The 18001-nt window shown below is 35.2% G+C and overlaps 1 protein-coding gene across 4 annotated transcripts in view; it reads left to right on the top strand.

Annotated features, from left to right (window-relative positions):
• The first annotated feature begins 2040 nt into the window (after positions 1 to 2040).
• Fign (fidgetin, microtubule severing factor) overlaps positions 2041 to 18001 on the top strand; it is a 124524-nt gene continuing 108563 nt past the window's right edge. Inside the window, exons 1-2 of one of the 4 annotated variants that reach the window (XM_040294393.2) lie at positions 2041 to 2638; positions 3407 to 3576. Coding sequence is in view for 1 of the 4 variants with exons in the window: in XM_005315731.5 (XP_005315788.2) it covers positions 3552 to 3576 (25 nt within the window). In the remaining 3 variants the exon portion in view is untranslated. The remainder of the gene's footprint in view (positions 2639 to 3406; positions 3577 to 18001) is intronic. The other 3 variants (XM_005315731.5, XM_040294394.2, XM_040294395.2) reach the window with 3 other exon arrangements.

Below are 18001 nucleotides of genomic sequence, written 5' to 3'. Positions count from 1 at the left end.
TTATTCTATTATATATATAGTTCAATATTTTGATTTAACAAGGAACTGTAAATTCAGTGCTAGTAATAATCTAGTGCTAAAGGTTGATGAGCTCTGAAGTTTTTAAAAAAGGACAGACCAGTTTTGAATGAATTGCAGACAGCATTTGCTGTGTGACCAGAGGACTTCTGGCTGTCGTTCCACAAATGGACAATAACTGAAATTAAGAGTTCTTAACATTTTTTTTTCTAAAATTGACTGTACTTAATCCTACAGTGACACATAGATATTTTTTTACACTTATTTCTCTGTGGTGAACAATTTTCCATAATATCATTTTCATGTTTCCTTGTAAAATATAACTAAAAGGGGTTTCAGTGTTCTCTGTTACATCAAAATAAAGTTCTGTTCTATTTTGAAGGCTAGTTCTATTATTTTGTAAATGTGCAGAAAGGTCAAATTTATTCCAAATAGAATTCTCATTCCTTAGAAATATTTGTTAAGATCTCAAATCACTCTCTTTTTTTGTCTTTATATTCTATCATTTACCTAGATTTAACCAAAATAATTTTTCCTTCTTATCGCGTTTACTAAATGCCTCCATTCGCATGTAAGAAAAATCACAAAAGGAGAATGAAATTAATTTCAAAGTATATATGTCTGGTATTTTTTTTAAGAGCTGATTTTTCAGCATCGGGAGAGCTGCTATAAAAGCTACAGCAGAGAAAGCTACAGCAGAGCAACTGGAGGAGATGTAAATAGTTACAAGGAGGATCAGTTCTAAACAAGAACGTTTTGGTTCCAATCTTCAAAGGTAACATTTTCAGCATGATGGGCTCCTGGTCCAATACATAATTTGCCTCGTTCATTCTTAGCTTAGTTGAAATACAGTGGACTGAATATCCACCAGGCCGAAGTATAAACTCACCATTTATCTATTAAAGTCATATTTAATGAAAATGAAGAGAAATTATTACCCAACTCACTCTCTTTCTCATTACAATTCCTAAAGAACTTTGCCAGGCACATTATCTCGTAGACATCATGATCAAATGTTATTGTTTGCTTTATTATCTCAGTTGGATGGTTGGCTAGTCTAGAATGAAATAGGTTGAAGGCAATACTCTCAGCCTAGAAGTCTGAATGAGGTTCCCATTCAAATGATCCTGATTGTTTGGGGGTGGGGCGGGGTGATTAGTAAACCAACTGAGCTTACACTGCATAGTAAGCGTCTGGATGCAGCACATTTACATCTAACAAGAGACCCCAGAAAACGTGTGTGTGTTTCTTAAACCTTATGTTCGGAACAAAAGACTATCTCAGCAACAGACAATCAGCACTGCATTGCTCCCTGGGATGCGAGCAACACACTCAACTGCACATTTCATTCTTCCTCAGCTCCCAGCACCACAAAGCCCCTACTCGCTTCCCACTCCTGGGTCCCCAGATTGCTCCATAGAGGGGGGTTGGGAAAGCAGAAGCCTAACGTCTATGCCTGCGCACCAGCAAGCCCGCACTGGGGTCCCCGGGGCGCTGCTTTCCCTTGCCAGATCCGCCTGGGGGAGGTAGGGAGGGGAGCCAGGGAGCTTGAGAGGGGACCGCACACCTAGACACTTATGATTTTATTTATTCACAGGAAGGAGGGGGAGGAGAACAGGCTTAATGCAGATTTTCCTCCCGAAGTTGCCTCTTCTTGGCAGATAAAGTCATTTTCTAGCTGGTGCTGGGGGCCCAGGGGAAGGTGAGGGAGAGGTCCTGGCTCTCAGGGCCAGACCTTGTCCTGTTCGTGGAGTCCAGGGGAGGCTGGGGAAGGGTGGACAGGCCGCAGCTGTCCAGAGGGCCAGAGCTGGCAGGGAGGGGCCCCGTAGGGCTGGGAGTAGCGCAGCCGTGTCCCGGGCCCTCCGAGGCTGGCTTGTGAGCGCAAGGGCTGGCCGGTCACGCGTGGGAGAGAAAGGCCCCTTCCCACTAAGGCGTCGCTCCCCTGTCCTCAGGCTGGGCTTCCCGAGAGTGCGGGCCAGGAGAGCTCCGAGTCCCAGCGCGCGTAATCATGACCTCGGGGCCCCCTCTGGGCAGCGTGAGCGCGTCGGCGAGGCTGGGCGGCCGCCGCGGCCCCGGCCGTGTAACATGACCCGAGCGGCCGGCCGGCCGGCGCGGCGCGGCCATAGAGCCCTCCCTGCCCATGAATCTCTGGCGCGTCTCTAGCTCGCTCGCCAGCTCGCCTCCCGCCTCCTTTTCTCCCCCTCCAGCTCCGCGGGCTCCGTGCGCCTCTCCCTCTCCCTCCCGGTCCTCCCGCTGCCCGTCTCTCTCCACTGCCCGCCTCTCGCCACTGCCTCCCGTCTTCTCTCCCTCACGGCAGCCTCGGTCTCTTTCTCCCTCTCTCCTTTGAAAACTGATCTTTGGCTCTTAGTGTGAAAGTGATTTGAATTTGGCTCGGCGGCGCTCTGCGCCTGCGCTCAGCCTCTGGCATGCTGGCTCCTTCCAAGCAGCTGTTTTGGGTTTGAAATTCCAACATGGCAGAGGCTGCAGTCCGTCTTCCCTTCAAAAACTTGGAATGATTTCAAATCATAGGCACCTTCACTTAACCCTAGCTTCCATTCATCAGCAAACACATCGGATCGATGCTACGCTAACCTATCGGGTTCTCGCTCCGCGCGTTCAGGTAAGAGGAGCTTCGTAGTTTTCTACCATCTGTTTAAATTTGTTTTTGTTTTATTTTTAAAGAATATAAATAGATCCAAGACCTGTAATAAAAAGAGATCTCCGAGTTGTGCCGTAAACATTAAATTTAATTTGCATTCGTTTCTATTCGGTACGCCAACCTGCTGTCTAATTTCTCTGTACAAAGTAGCCCTGAAACATTATAATGCATATTTTAGCTGCTTAATCATTGTAACAATAGTATGGGATTAAGAGTTCGCGATTGAAAGAATCTCGTTTTTCGCTATATTGGGCTTACTTATTACTATCTTTTTTTACTTCAAAAATAAAATAAAAAGAAAGCGGAGCCATAGGGTGGGGCTAGACTTTCTTCGGGAACTAACTTCTAAGTAAATAAGAAGTGTAAATAAGAATCTTGCACACACACGAAAAGTTGAGGTTAAATTACAATCTCGTGGCTGGGGGAACCAGAAAAATGTCACAAGATCGGTTGCAAAAAAATGTAAGCACATCATTTGGAGGGGGTACAGCGTGGTGGGCGTATTGTTGGCAAGGAATGGGAGAGAAAGATGTATAATTTAATGGTATATACAATCCACTGATCCTATTACCGTCCTCCCCGGAGCTCTTGTTAGTTTCAATGGGAGTGAGTGAAATTGACATGGACTTGCATTCCTGGTCATGTGCTTTTTTTCCTTTCTTTCTTCTCCTGTGATCTGAGATCCCCTTTTTGTTGATGTTGCTTTCCCCCTTAATTATATGCATGTAGGTTAAATGAATACCTGACGAAAGGGCCCACGTTTCAAGGCAGTGACATTTGATAGCTGAGAGGAAAAGTGGCTTTAATGAAAAGCAACCTTTGGAATTCCTGCTTGTGAGAAATCCAATTCAGCTTTTTGTGCTGCCAGCAAGAAATGATCAGTAGCACCAGTGTTTATGGTATGTCAGTTTTGGAATTTACTTCCTTTGCATCTAAATAGGAAAGACAAATTAAATAGCATGATAAAACCATTGAAGACTGCTTGAGAAGCAGATGTTCATGATACCTAATTCTTTTTTATTTAAAAAATGTATATGTTTATTTTAATCTGTCACCATGCTTTTTTGCGTTTGTTATCACTTGTTTATGTATTTTAGTTTTGATTAACATATTACTTGAGTCCACTTTTATTGGGTTTAGCTGTAATCCTGAAGTTGCATGTTACTAGTAATGCACTGCATAAGGCTGAAGTCAAATAGTATGTAAATTAGTTAAACTCAGTGTGGGTTTTTTTTTTTTTTTCCTTTGAGGAGGTGGGTGGCAGAGGGGAGAGGGCGGGAGTGTGGAGAAAGATTGCTAACTAATGAAAGTATATATATGTACACACACAGAACTGGGTGAAATTCTCTTTTTCTTTCTCAACCTATCATTGCAATTTGGCTATCTGCTCTCTTGATGATTGCACTTTGTGGAGTGATCGGTTCCTCTGTGTAGTTTTTTTGGGGTGAGTGAATGAAGGTATATCTTTTACATAAAAACAGACTATATATTTTCACTGCTCAAAGTCCTTATTCCAAGGAACAGTGGTAATTTTTTTCCTTGCCATTTACTTGTCTGCCTGTCAGCGCTTTTTACTTTTAACCTGTGACAGAATTAAATAATCAGGCACTGAAATTGACTTCATTTGAAATTGCTCTTTCCTCTTTCTTTGGGAAAAAAAAAAGTCAGTTAAATGGAGTGAGAGGGGTTTTCAATGGCTCTTGTGGCTGAGCTGTGTGTACACTGTGTGATATTCAATTAAGACTAAGAGGGAACAACAACAACAAAAAGATGTTAAAGTGTTTTGCATAATCAAAGGATATGTCCACTTTAAACTGTTTTTCTTTTTTGTTGTTGTTGCTGTCTGTTACATTTATCCCAACACCATGAATTTCTCCCGCAAAGAGAGAAAGAAGGAGAGAATGTGAAAGAAAGAAATAACAGGGGGGCAAAGCTGCCAGGCATCTGTAGTGTGGCCGTGGTCACTGCTCTCTCATAACACAAATGTGAATACGAGGAAAGGGACTTCAAGACCCGTTGCGCGACATGCACTTCTAGTTGGACCCTGGTGACTATAGAGCTAAACACACACCGCTCTACACGATAGAAAGGATTTGATTGAATTTTGCATTTGGAACTTGTTGACTTTGAAGCGATCAATAAGAAGACTGTTTATTTTAGATGCACATAATTTGCCCTAAGAAATGTTTTAAGGAGGAGAGAGCACAGGTTTTTTTCCCCCGGAGCTGTTGGAGCGAATGGGATTGCCAGATGGGCGATTTCCCTCTGTGATGTTAAAGCTGTAATATATATTCAGAGCAGATTGGGCTGCTGCCTGTGATGAGGAGGATATTACATTTATAAATTTTAAATCGGAGCTCGGACAATGTGCTGAGAGCAGAAATTGGATGGTTTGACTGTTCACCGTATTGATACTTAAATGTGATTTCTGGGTAGTAGTAATAATAATCATTGTAATAATATATAAAAAACATGCTGGCATAGCAATCATATAATTCATGACATTTAACTGCAGATGTAAATGTGCAAATTGCTCCCCCCAAGTCTTCTACTTACTATTAAATAATAGTCACATAATTTATTTCTCTGTGTGTTTAAATGTCTGATGTGCAAATGATGTTCATAAGGAGGAGTCTTGTTATCACATACTAGAATTTTTTTTGGGGGGGGGTAAGTATATGTATACACAGAGAGAGAGAGACACATACACAGGAGACACTTGTGTATATGTAGAAAGTGGTATTTGTTACTCCTATTTTATAATTCTATTACTCGGATTATTTTTAGATTTTGTTTGTCTCCAATGTGTGGCCTAAAGGAAACAGCTACAAACCTAAAAGGCTAGAAAGTGGGCAAGCACTCACATTCTGGCAGCTCTGCTGTTGCAAATTAAAAGTGTGTTGTGGTCAGGAAATGAAAGCTACAATGTCTCTTTTGAACAAGTCGTTTATCAAGAGAAACATCTATCAGGGACTGCCTTGTCACATTGATCCTCTAAAAGTTAGGTCCGAGGTGGAAGCTGCTTTGATGTTTTTGATCCTAAATTTAATACAACAGAAAAAAAAAAGCAAAGATATTTTGACCAGTATAGATTTCTTTTTAAAAAATGTTTCCTGGAACCAACAAGATCTATTTATTAGTATTGTATTGTGTGTGAAGTTTTCAAGCCATCACAGTTGAAAGGCTGAAGGGGAAATCCCAGGCTTCATAAACTTGATGATAGTTAGAATATACATTTGTAATACATTCAGCTTTTTTGGTTAATATAGACATTTTGGAAATAGATTGTTTGAAAGGAAAATTATTTTGAAAAAATGTTTGGAAGACTATGAAGAGTGTCAGAGTTTTTCATTCATTTAAATTTTAGAGTTCTCTCTTCACTCCCTCTTCTATTTCTTTATTTCAGTTTACTAACTTCATTTTGTTTGTGACAAATTTGCTTTTATTTGGAAAAGAAACATTTTTCCCTTGGAAACTGTGTTCCCAAATATGATTGTATACAGCACTTCTATTGTTTATTAATTGTGTATGTGGATACTTATCAGTATAAGCTACATGGACTACAAATTCTTTGGAATTTCAGCCTGAAGATAGAGGTATCAGATTAAACATGTTATATATTCTTAAATACTGAATACGTTACATCTATTATTTAGAATTCAAAAGGTATTGTTAAGGAAATGACCAAGTTTAAAAAAAAATTGTGAAAGCAGTTAAGAGCAGCCTGCTTATTTTTGGAGGCAAAGATATGAAAGAAGTATTTCTTCTTTGAAATAGTTTTTAGATACTTGTCTTATACTGCTGGTGGCTACTTGTTTTTTCATGTAGGAGTGTTAAATAAGGAGAGGAGAGTGTGGTGGGAGTTTTGAGAAGTGTAATACTTGCTAATTAATCATGTCTGAAATGAAAGAATCATAGCAGGGTAATAAAATCTCATTGTTGTTTTCCTGGAAGAGGGTTAAGACTTCTGTTTGGAAGCTGTGCATGTGAGTTGACTTGCTTTGCTTTTCTCCTGAAAAGATAGTTTATAGGGTCTCCTTGCAACTATTTCAAGAAATCTCTCTCTCTTTTTTTTTTTGAAAATTTTTTTTTCTCCTGACTCTATCAAATCTGTAAGATTCTTAAAACTATATGTGATATCTTCTAAGTGTAAAGAGGTGTTTTTTTTTTTTTTTTTAAGATTCCTGCATCTGAGTTTCCAGTGCTATTTTTTTTCCATAGATAGAAAATCTTTTTGGTTGTTTTCATTCATGTTAAGAACTTTGGAAATCATTTTGTAGGCAGGTACTTCTGATACAAGACAGCAGAAATTTCATTAATTACTTTTAGATAATACAAGTGTATGACCAAAGGGGAGAAAAGAATTAGTATTTTCAAGAATCTATAGACAAGCTGTATTAGCCATTTCTAAAATAGTTTAAAATATAAGCTAGCTGAAAAGATAAATGAATAATTTATTAGAGGTGAATTTTCTTTTTTTCCCTAAGCTTCAGTTTGCCACTTTTAAGAATTTAATTCCTTGCTTAAGTTTTGCATAGAGCCAGATCCAAAAAGTTTGAGTCTCTACAATATTTTTCAGAATTCTTATCTCAGGTGTAGACCGGCTGTGCCAAGGCTTCCCTTTTTGTCTGTGTGAGTGTTTAGAAGCCTAGAATGTTTGCCTAATTAAGTAATCAGTTTTAATGGACCAAATCAGCAAAATTATTACTGCATTTGAAACAATTGCAGGCATTTATGTTTCAAACTTTCTAATTTCTTCTAAGAACCTTGGTTTAATAGAAATGTTTGCTGTTTTACCTTTGATCAATATATTCTTGAGTACAAATTTCATATACTATTTCATATACTACTTTTGTAAAGTACCACATTTATTGTTGTCAAGCTAGTAAATTTAATTACCAGGAATTTAAATTGATTTATAAATTTTTGATTGGGGGAAATTGTTCTGCAGACATTTGCGGAAATATTGACTACGTTACTGATGGGCAAGACTTGATTAATCAGCATATCTGCTTTTCTTTGAATCCTTGATAAATTAGAATAAGTAAATCATACAGAAAATGATGCAATTTCCTCCCTCAATTTAAAAAACTTAATATAATTTTCTCTTTCTTTTGAGATAAACAAAAGCTAATGTTTTACTAATCAATTGAACTTGGAAATTATTTTATGGAACCACTTAAAAGCAAGTTCAAATAATATTAACCTATACACATAGAATGATGATACCTAAGTTGTCCTTTTTGTTTGTTTTATTTTCTTTTTTAATGGATTTTTTTTTTTAAGACTACAAGCATATGTTCAGTTTAGCACCCAATATTGTTCCTGGTTTTATCTTGTTACTTTTTCTTTTTTCTGATTTTTTTTATTATTAACTTTTCCATTTAATTCCTGGTAGAAAACTCAAGCATAACTGCTTTGATATGGTTATTGATTACTGATTCTTTTGATTTTTTTGGTGTTATCATTTAAAAGGCAATTATATTTGAGAGATGCTTACTTAAAAAAAAGAAGGTAATAGAAATAAGGAATGGGCAAAAATATGTTTAAAATATGTTGTATTGGTAAGTTTGAAACAACTCAAAAGCAGGTGAGTGTACTGTTTCCTTACTCCAACACCACAGGTGCCTGTTTAGCTCTGCCTTAGGATAGCACATCCTCTTGCAGCACCTGTTGACAAGACCAGTCTTTGCTGAGGCTGAGGAGGCAAAAAAGATAGGTGATCAGTAATCATCAAAACACAAGATATCATATGGCACTGTCTGTTAATGGTATTTACATATTTTATGCAACAAATCTGCTTGTTGTCTTGTTATTTGAATATTGACACTTCGTTTAACATTGCATATGGTGGGCTGTTGTTTCAGGGTAAATCAGAAGCAGGAAATCTAGAGGAGAATTTAAATTCAGATGTATTTATGATAAATATATGTATAAATGGATATGTTTGCTCATATTTTATCTACTGTGACTTTCACAAACCATTTGTAGTATCACTTCTTTCAATCATTTTTAAAACTGATACATCTTGAAACTAGAATGCATGATTTATTATATGAAGGCTCAAGGTTAAACTTTTTTTACCCCATAACTCAGCTTAGGTATTTGTATTTTTTTGTTTGGAAAACTTTTTTAGGAAGATTGGAAAATTTGCTTCTTGTTAGAATTTTGTTCTCATTTTCATCAAATGAATAGCTTTTATTAAAAGTCATTAGTGGTATATGATTTACTAATACATAATTTAAAATAAAGTTTTTTATTTTTTGCCACAGAATACAAAATCTGTTTTTTCAAGATTTTTTGTTTTTGTTGATGCATAATACAGTTGTACACAGAAGTGGGCTTTTTGTTACATATTTACAATATTAACATAATTTGGTCAATTTCCCTAATACAAAATTTAAAATACCTACAAAGTATTTTCCTCTCCTTAGAATGTTATTGTTGAAAATACTTTACCTCTTTCTAATGAATTTTGATTTCTGCTGATAATTTATATTTTTCTATTCTACTTGTGGATATATTACTGAGAGAACAGAAACTACACTTTACTCCACCCATCTTTGTTTTTCCCCACTCAACTGTTTGCCTTATGTTAATTGGTTGCTTTTTAAATAACTGACAATTATATGTCATACACATGCATGTAAATGCATCTGAGAATGAGTGACTTCTACTTTCATGCATTGGTTTGGGAGAAAATGTTATTCATGGAAATGATAACATCCAAAATAAAATTTAAAAAAGAATGCAGTGTGAAGTCATGAGTTTCTATATAATGTAATATACTATTTTTTTGTGATTACTTTGACTTGTTTTTCTTCCCATCAATCAATACTGTCACCCTCAACTAGAACCAGCTACATAATTTCTGGGACCTAATGCAAAATTAAAACGTGAGGTACCTTGTTCAAAAGTTATTAAAAATTTCAAGACAGCTACGGCAGAGCATTCAACCAGATGAAGGGTCCTTCTGTGAGTGGAGCCTGTGTACCTGAATGGAGCCAGACCTGTATTCACCACCTGCCAACTTTTCTCTTGGGCCATCTCTGGGGAAGGCACTGGGCTTCCTACCTGAAGACTGACTATTCATTTCACAGTTATTCCAGGTGTCTTCACTTAAAGAGATACTAATGGGAGTTGTGTAAGAGAATTGATGGAAAAAAAATGGATCTTTGGGTATCTCCCCCCTCCCTTTTTTTTCCATGAGCTGGTACTTGAATTATTTGTTTTTATCCTAGGCTGCCCTTTGCCTCATCTATTTCTGATATATCCCATGAATTTTTAAGTAAATATTCTTAAAAGGAACTTTGTTTTTAATTGTTTGCAGACAGGTAGATACTTAAGTACTTATTCCCCAAGCTAAGAGTAATCATAGTAGAATTATTTCAGTGGAATTTGTAATAAGAGCCTGGGAGGTTCTCTTGCCAGGTACCACATCTACCTCCTCCCAAGGATAGAAGCACAGGTGAAATAAGTATTTTTAATATAGAATCTTAAATTATCTAAATATATAGAAAATTCTAACCATTTATAAAACTAAAAGCACAATTCATTGAGTGACAGGAAAGAGGGGCAAACACAAAAATAATTACCTTGTTATGATAGTATCAGTATTGATATTTTGACATTAGAAAGTGGCATTGTAGCTATATAAACATGTGGTGACAGCTGTGTTAAAGATGAAAAGTAACTCTTTCATGCAGTGATACAAACTTTGCAGCATATGATATTCAAGTTGTGAACTCAGTTTCTCAACTTAATTGTAATAACCTCCTTCTCCCTGAGCTAAGTTGACCAGGTATGAATTCTACTTCCCTTTGATTTGCATAATCTGTGCAATTTTGGGTACAAAACACCCTGTAGTTTCCCAAGGTACCTCTCAAGCAGATCAAGATTTATATTGCGATACGTAAAGCTGAATTTTGAAGTCAAGCAGCTTTTTCAAATCCAAACTGAGATATGCTGGAATGTCCAGAAAGTCTGGATCTGAGTGCACTTGAAGTTGCACCATTTATTTTCAAAAGAGAGTTCTTACATCAGATGACTCTGCCAGGAAAGGAAATATCAAAGAGCTGGAGAAAAGTATTCTTTTATGTATTCCAAGACTGGGGTGGAGGTGGGGGCTTTAAAGATATTTTTGAGGAATAAAAAAAAAAATTGAACTTATTTTGAATGCCTTGTCAGACTTTGTGGTAAGAAATACTATATATGACACCTGCTCAGAAGAGAAACCTTTTCTTTGTCCTGTGTAATAACAAGGCATTGCTCTCTAAATTGATTTGCACTTTAATGAAACAAAGTTGGAAAATAACTATTGTAACACTCCCATTTAATTAAAAATTCACCCCAGAATTTAGAATTTTTTTTTTTTTGCATTAAAGCCACTGTGAACTTAGAAATATTTTAATAGGTAGTCCCATTCCAAATTTTAAAATGTTCTGTGTTCTGTTTACAAATTCTCTAGGACAATTTCAATTGAGTTTTTTTTTCCTACCTTACTCCTATTCTCTAGTATATTCTCATATTCAATGTTCAACTTGAAAAATAATAAGCCTGGAATCTGGGTAAATATGTGGCAATGTGGTCCATTATTATGGCAAAAATAGCTGTTTTATTTCTCCTGTATTTCCTTCTCTTTTTCTATTTCAAATTGTAGCTAAGACTAAACACTTTCTCTTAGATCATATACCTCAATGATGCTAAATTGTAAATCTTAATTAGGTATGATTCACTGATTTTAATCTTACAAGATAATTATTCTGAGTAGGATAAAAAGGTTCCCATAATATTGAAGGCATTTTCATTATAATCCCCATTTTAAGATCAAACAAATACTATTAAATAAACAGAGTGCTATTAGTCTTTTATGTTTAATAGTTAATACTCTGAATTTAAGTGTATGGATGAAGAAAGGAGGGTATTGATAGAGCAGTCTTACTGTTTGCAAACTTTAAATCCTTTTGATAAATTTCACTGCTAGGAATTACATGGATATAAGGACATTTTAAAAATAAAAGTTACAGTTTTGATTATCTAAATGGAATATGTTCTTGTGCATGTGCATAGATACATTTCTTTGTGAAGGTATTGATGTCAGGGACGCTTTGGGTATTTCTTTATGAGTAATTAGGTTAACAGGGTTAGTTAGAAAATGTATCTGTTCCTGGAAAATGAAAAATTACATTCAAGCAGAGGTAAAAGAGTAGAACATATTCATGACTTTAAGTACTTAAAAAGATATTTTATGACTCATTTTTACAGAATAATACCCAATATGTAACTTGTTAAAAATAATAGCATTTTTTTACTTTTTAAAACACATCTGTATTGAAACTGACTTTCTGTCCTTGACTCATAAATCTGGAGCCAATTTTAGGCCCAAGATACAAAATATGTGGGTCATATCCCCCCTACCCCTACCATAGTATCCTTGGCCAGTGGTGTTAGTGCATAGTTCTCTTTTGAAGAAGAGGTCTGCGTTACTCAAAAGATTAAGAAGCATTAGAGGGGGGATGCTGATATGGAATTCTAAATGACTGAATCCTAGTCTGACATGAGGGGAATATCACCAGCTTTTAAAATTTCATACACCTATATGGACATTGCTAATTTTGTTTTTTCTTGGGGGAGTGGAATTCTAAGTGTAATATGAATACAAAGAGTATTTATTCCCTAACTTGGAAAATATGTTTTGGGTATAACAACCAAAACTCATTATTGGTATAAATTTAATCATATATGTTAAAACAGTAGAGTCATAGGTACATCTAGTCTGAGCTAGTGTCTCTTTAGAAAAAAATTGTATAATAAGCTGAATCTCTTTTGTGTTTTTTTTAAATAAGTGTAAAATGTTTATCAATAATATTTAAACAATTTAAGTATTAGGAAAAATCTAATATAGAAAGTTCTTTATTATTTTTGTCTTTAATAAATCCCTCAATGAACATATTCAGTATAACAGTGCTTGTTTTGTTTTGTGCTTTCTCTCTCGTCTTATTCAGATTTAGCATCAAAGTAAAAAGACCTCACAGGGAAACCGAAGGAGCACAGTACTATGTATGCTTTAGCTTTGTTTATAATTATTTTTATAATTATGGGTAAAAATCTGCAATTTTGCCACAATCTAATATTTCTTTGAAATTTATCCTGCCAAAATGCCCCATCACTAAACTGTCATCTGGGAGGTGTTGCAGATGTATAATTGTAATGCATATGTGTACCTCAATACATATTTTTAAAAATAGTATCTGTATTTTCTAATAGCCAACTCTGCAGGAATACTTGCTTAGGGGTAGGAGTAAAAAGTTTTTCTGCCTCTTTTTTTTTTTTTTTTTTCTATTTGTGTACTCAACAAGAACCCTGCTGTCTCAGTCAGTCTCCCACTACTGGGTTGGGATTCTAATCTTACCACCTACCTGTGTACTGTTTTGAGTGACTGGGACTTTTTTTTTTTTTTGTACTTATCTGCAAGGCTGGTTATTACTTGATCATCTGGATAATCAAATTTCCCTTGAGCCACCAGTATATGATATTTAGACCACGAGAAGGTAGTTTGAATCAATTAAGAGGATGTTAGAGTGTGTAGTGGAGGAGGGGAAAGGCAAGTAGCATTTGTTGTCTTGGGCAAACTGCCCTTTCTCATGAAAGGCAACTTGTAAGAATGGGGGAAACAGTTAAAAGGAAAGAAAATTAGGGAAAGTTGCTGAGGCAAGGCTAAGGACTTTTTTTCATGGGACTGTTGCTAAAAATGATATTAGCAATTTTACAAATCAAATCCTAAAATAATTTTGTGCAAAACTGATCACTTATTAGGAATTAGTGACTAGTACACATGAAATAGGATGCAGTATTATAATCTGAACAAATTATGATATTCTTTTTAAAAATGGCAGATTCTAAATCACATTTTGAATAATGGGACTTATGATCATCTACATGAAAGAACTATTTATTCCCTGCTTTACTCCCTATAATTTAAATAGGTATAAAAACACATATGCCTTTAAAGATGATTCATATTATTCTGAGAATCTTTTTTTTCTTCCCCCAATATCCTCAGTTTGCTTAGACCAATAGAAGAAAGTCTACTAAGGTCTGAGATGGACCTATTTTAGGGCTTCTTTTGGAAAGAAATGTAGTTATTTCTATATAAGGGTTCAGATTATTGAAATAGATACAGGTATTATTTGATTTTATCCAAGCAAAATTTGTTGTTGATTTTTTTAATTCTACCTGAAAAAAGAAAAAAGAAAAAAAAATTCAAACAAATGAAGTAAAATTCTTTTCCTTTAGCCCTACCCTAGACTAGTTAAATGGAGTTTGGAGGAATGGCCTGTTTCTTCTCTGTTTTCCAGGTGATTCTAAAGTCAAGTTAGGATTGAGAATCACTTCTCTGAATCATGAGGTTTCATGAGCTCCAGAACTTTTCTGTGTTTAAAAAACATTTCTTTCTGGTTTGAAGTCATTAAAATGGGATATTCAGTCTGAATTGAGCATCCTGATGACATATACTAGAGATAGTTCAACAGCTTCTCTAGATTCCTCCTACAGTGGACAGCTAAGAGGGCCCCAGAAAGTTACAAGTAGGAGGAAAAGTGTCAACAGAAGCCCCAAAGCTATGGTATTCTTACCCTGTCAAGTCACTCAGCCTCTTTGAACCACAGTTTTCTTTTTCTGAAAGAGGAGATGATTCAATGACTAGTAAAATTTCTTGCAGTTCTATATAACTAATTCTTGCTTCGTCATGGCCTAGTGAATTTGAGTAACTTGGAACCTTGCTAGTGGCCTATGACTGATGAAAAAAGTTTCTGTTTCTCATAAAGAAGCTCAAGAAATTGTTCTGGAGACAATGAAAGAAGATCAAGGACTTAGTTAAGTCCTTCAAAGGGGATGGCAACTATTCATCAACTATGCTTACTAATTGGTTGCAAACAACAGTGTCAATAATTCTAGTATCTGGAAAGTTGATGAATATTAATTAGATGATACTTTTCTTCAGTGAGAGATTTAAATGAAAGACTGATAATCAGATTAATTTAGGCATCGGAATTATGGACCTTAAATATTATCTATCTATCTATCTATATTTCTCTCTATATATATATACACATAGATAGTATTTATATATATATTTATATATGTATATATATTTATATATAAATTAGGGTGAAAATTGGACCTCCACCAAAGTGATTTTCTCTTTCCCTCTTTTCTCTACTTTACTTGGTCTTTTTACTCCTGGAATACCCTTCTTCATCTGGTGAAATCCTACCACTACTTTGGTATCCAGGCCAACAGTTGGATCATCTGTAAAAGCCTCCATGAGTAACAATGATCAGGGTCAATTCTCACATCTACTTAATATTATCTGAATATTTTAAAAATATCTTTTTTTGATCATTATTTTTCTTTTATAGTTAATCATGTTTCTCTTTTAGGAAATTGTAAATTCCTTGAGAACAGACTCATCAAATCATTCTTAATTTAGATCTCCTGAACCTGTGTATATTGTATATAGTCTATAACAGGTGTTCAATGAATATTTGGTAAATGGAATTGATAAAAGCTATGGAGACTGTCACTTTGTTAAATTTACTTTAAAAAATCAGAAGACACCTCTGAAAATATTTAAAGAACAAAGCTATTAAAATTGTGTATTTCATTTTAAAAATCGAAATCCCTAAATTATTATGTAATTACTAAAGACACATTATAACTCAGAAAAATAGTTTTGTAATTGTATACCTGAAAATAAGCCTATAGTCATTCTAATTTTATGTCTCTGGATAGGAGGGCACTTAAGTTATTTTATTAAAGCAACTTTATGATGTTGTTTAAAATCCCACAAAACACAAAATTCGAACCTGCTTTGATTAAGGGCTGTAACAAATAGCATCAAATCACTATTCTGAACATATTTAATTTTTTCTCATGTATTTCTTCTCAAAAAACAATTTGTGAATATAGAATAATGAGACTTACTGATCAACTTCATGCTAACATTGGGTTGATTGACATTTGCTTATTCAGCCTTTGGTTGAGCATGGGAAATCAGTAGCAACTTGGGTATTTCTTTCTATTTTGCCTTTTCTCTGATAAATAGGGAGTAAATTTGTGCCTTAAAGATACTAAAAGCAGATTTTGTGGGAACCTGATGGTACTTATGGTGATAAGGTGTGAGATGCAAACTAGTTGATATACAATTGATTTGATAACTTTCTGTGACTGCAGTTTGTGAATGTCTTTGCTTAACATTTTAATTGGCACTTTTTTGTTCTCTTTAGCATCTGACACTATTAATTTATTTTGTACTAAATACTGGGCAGTTAACAATTTATCTGGGATTACACCCAATGACCTCTGTCTTCTTGTGGTTCAATTGCTTTACCAGTTGGGTTTGTGGGCTTGGAGAAGGATCAGTTTCTTTCTCAAATCTGTCACTTAATGTTACAACAAATAATGTTATAAATATTTTCTAAGGGAAACTCCATTTGACATAAAGTTGGAATTATAATTAACCAACACTGTTTTATAAGGTTTCTATTTCATATTTGTGTTTCTAAAGCAAGAAAATGCACCAGAGAAAAGCACTTGTTCATACATCTTCATCAAAGAACCCAGAAACAAAACAAAACAACCCCTCCCCCCCCAAGACAAAAACTTGATTGTCATTCTTTGAAAAACACCATTTTACTAGGGAAACTCATAAACTCATAACCTTTATTGAAAGCTCACTAGTCTCCTTCTAATTTGGGGTCTTCAGAGCTGAAAAGCTTTAGATGCTATCTTACCACTTCATGTTGAAATGCAAGTTAATCTTGTATAGTCTGTGTAGAAGAAAGCATCTGTAGTGCTGACTGCTGAATCTGGCTTATGACAAAAATATGTCATTAAGTGAGTTACAGTGGGACACCTTTTGCTTAGTTAATTACATTCAAGACACTGCCATCTCAAGCAAAGAGCTCAGACAGTGATGAGTACATTATAGGTAGAATAATAAAGACTACAAAACAATATGTTTAAAGTAGCAAAAGAAGTTTTGCAGTGTGACTACAACAAAGACCCATGTGTTTGGTTTCTTTGTTAAATCAGTTCCTCTGGTTTTCTGGCAACCATTCCATGAAAAACTAGTAAGTTAAAATTGCTAAAATACAAATTCAGATCCATCAGATTGAGAGTCAAGACCAGAAATGGTAAAGCCTTCTTCTAATGGTTGCTTACCAACAACCATACTAAATCTAGGGAATATTTAAAAAGATAAAGACTTAATATTGTACTTGATTTACAATCATGAACTTGTGGTTTTTTAAATGAAGTGGATAAAATTATCCATGAAGTATTTTCTTTGTACCTAAAATGCCTTTTGTTTTTCACAGCGGAATATTGGAGGATGCCTCTGAGAGGGTAGTGATATAAATTGGTACCATCAAATATGGTTAAAAGTCAGTGGTCAATGGTTTATTTTGTTGCAGGTTTTTTTTTACTCCTCATATGCGTAGTTGACAGCTGTTAGTATTTGAAATATTAGATAGGAGTAGAAAAGACAATTCTTGAAGAATATAAACTTTATATTTGTTAAATTGTCTTAAAATCTAAAATCAATTTTTTTTCACGTGAATACTACTGTGTGTGTGTGTGCCTGTGTGTGTGTGTGTGTGTGTGTGTGTGTGTGTATGTGTATTGAAACATGATGACACTGAGAGTACCTTTATTGTGAATTGGCTAGTTGGTAGTTCCATACAGATATCATCTAAGTGAACCAATTTAAATCCCTCTCCAGATTCTTATCTAAGTGGCACAAGTCTGTCTGGCAGGTAACACCTATTTGTCCCTTGAGGATTAGATTTGGTTGACATTCAGTCACAGTACTAGTAAACAAGATTTATGTGAAATTAATTAAACTGGAATTGAAACGGGAATTACAATTTACCCGAAAGTGGATTGGATATATTTGTCATAAGTGCATGAACACAATGCTTTCTGTTGGATACTTTTGTTTAGAATAAAAACTAATCACAAGTAAACCACTTAAAATTTACTTTCCTAATATAACTGTTTTCTTTGAGTGAATGACCACACCTCTGTTAGTACTCAGTCTTTGTCCAGGGTTTAGTTTAGTCATGTATGTGTCCTTGAAGAAATGTAACATCTTTCACAAGATTTTGTACAAGTGAAATCAGATACCAGTTTTTATTGCAGGACCAAGCCTACAAATGTTTCTCTTTAAAGCCATTTTTAATAGAAACAGTAAAGTATAAATCATTTAAGCAATTACCTGGACATTGTGGAAATGGGGCTTGGCTTTTTCTCTAGCCCCAGATG

This window comes from Ictidomys tridecemlineatus, chromosome 7 (genome assembly GCF_052094955.1).
Source record: "Ictidomys tridecemlineatus isolate mIctTri1 chromosome 7, mIctTri1.hap1, whole genome shotgun sequence".
NCBI classification, from domain to species: Eukaryota; Metazoa; Chordata; class Mammalia; order Rodentia; family Sciuridae; genus Ictidomys; species Ictidomys tridecemlineatus.
This window is presented reverse-complemented; position numbering and strand designations above follow the sequence as displayed.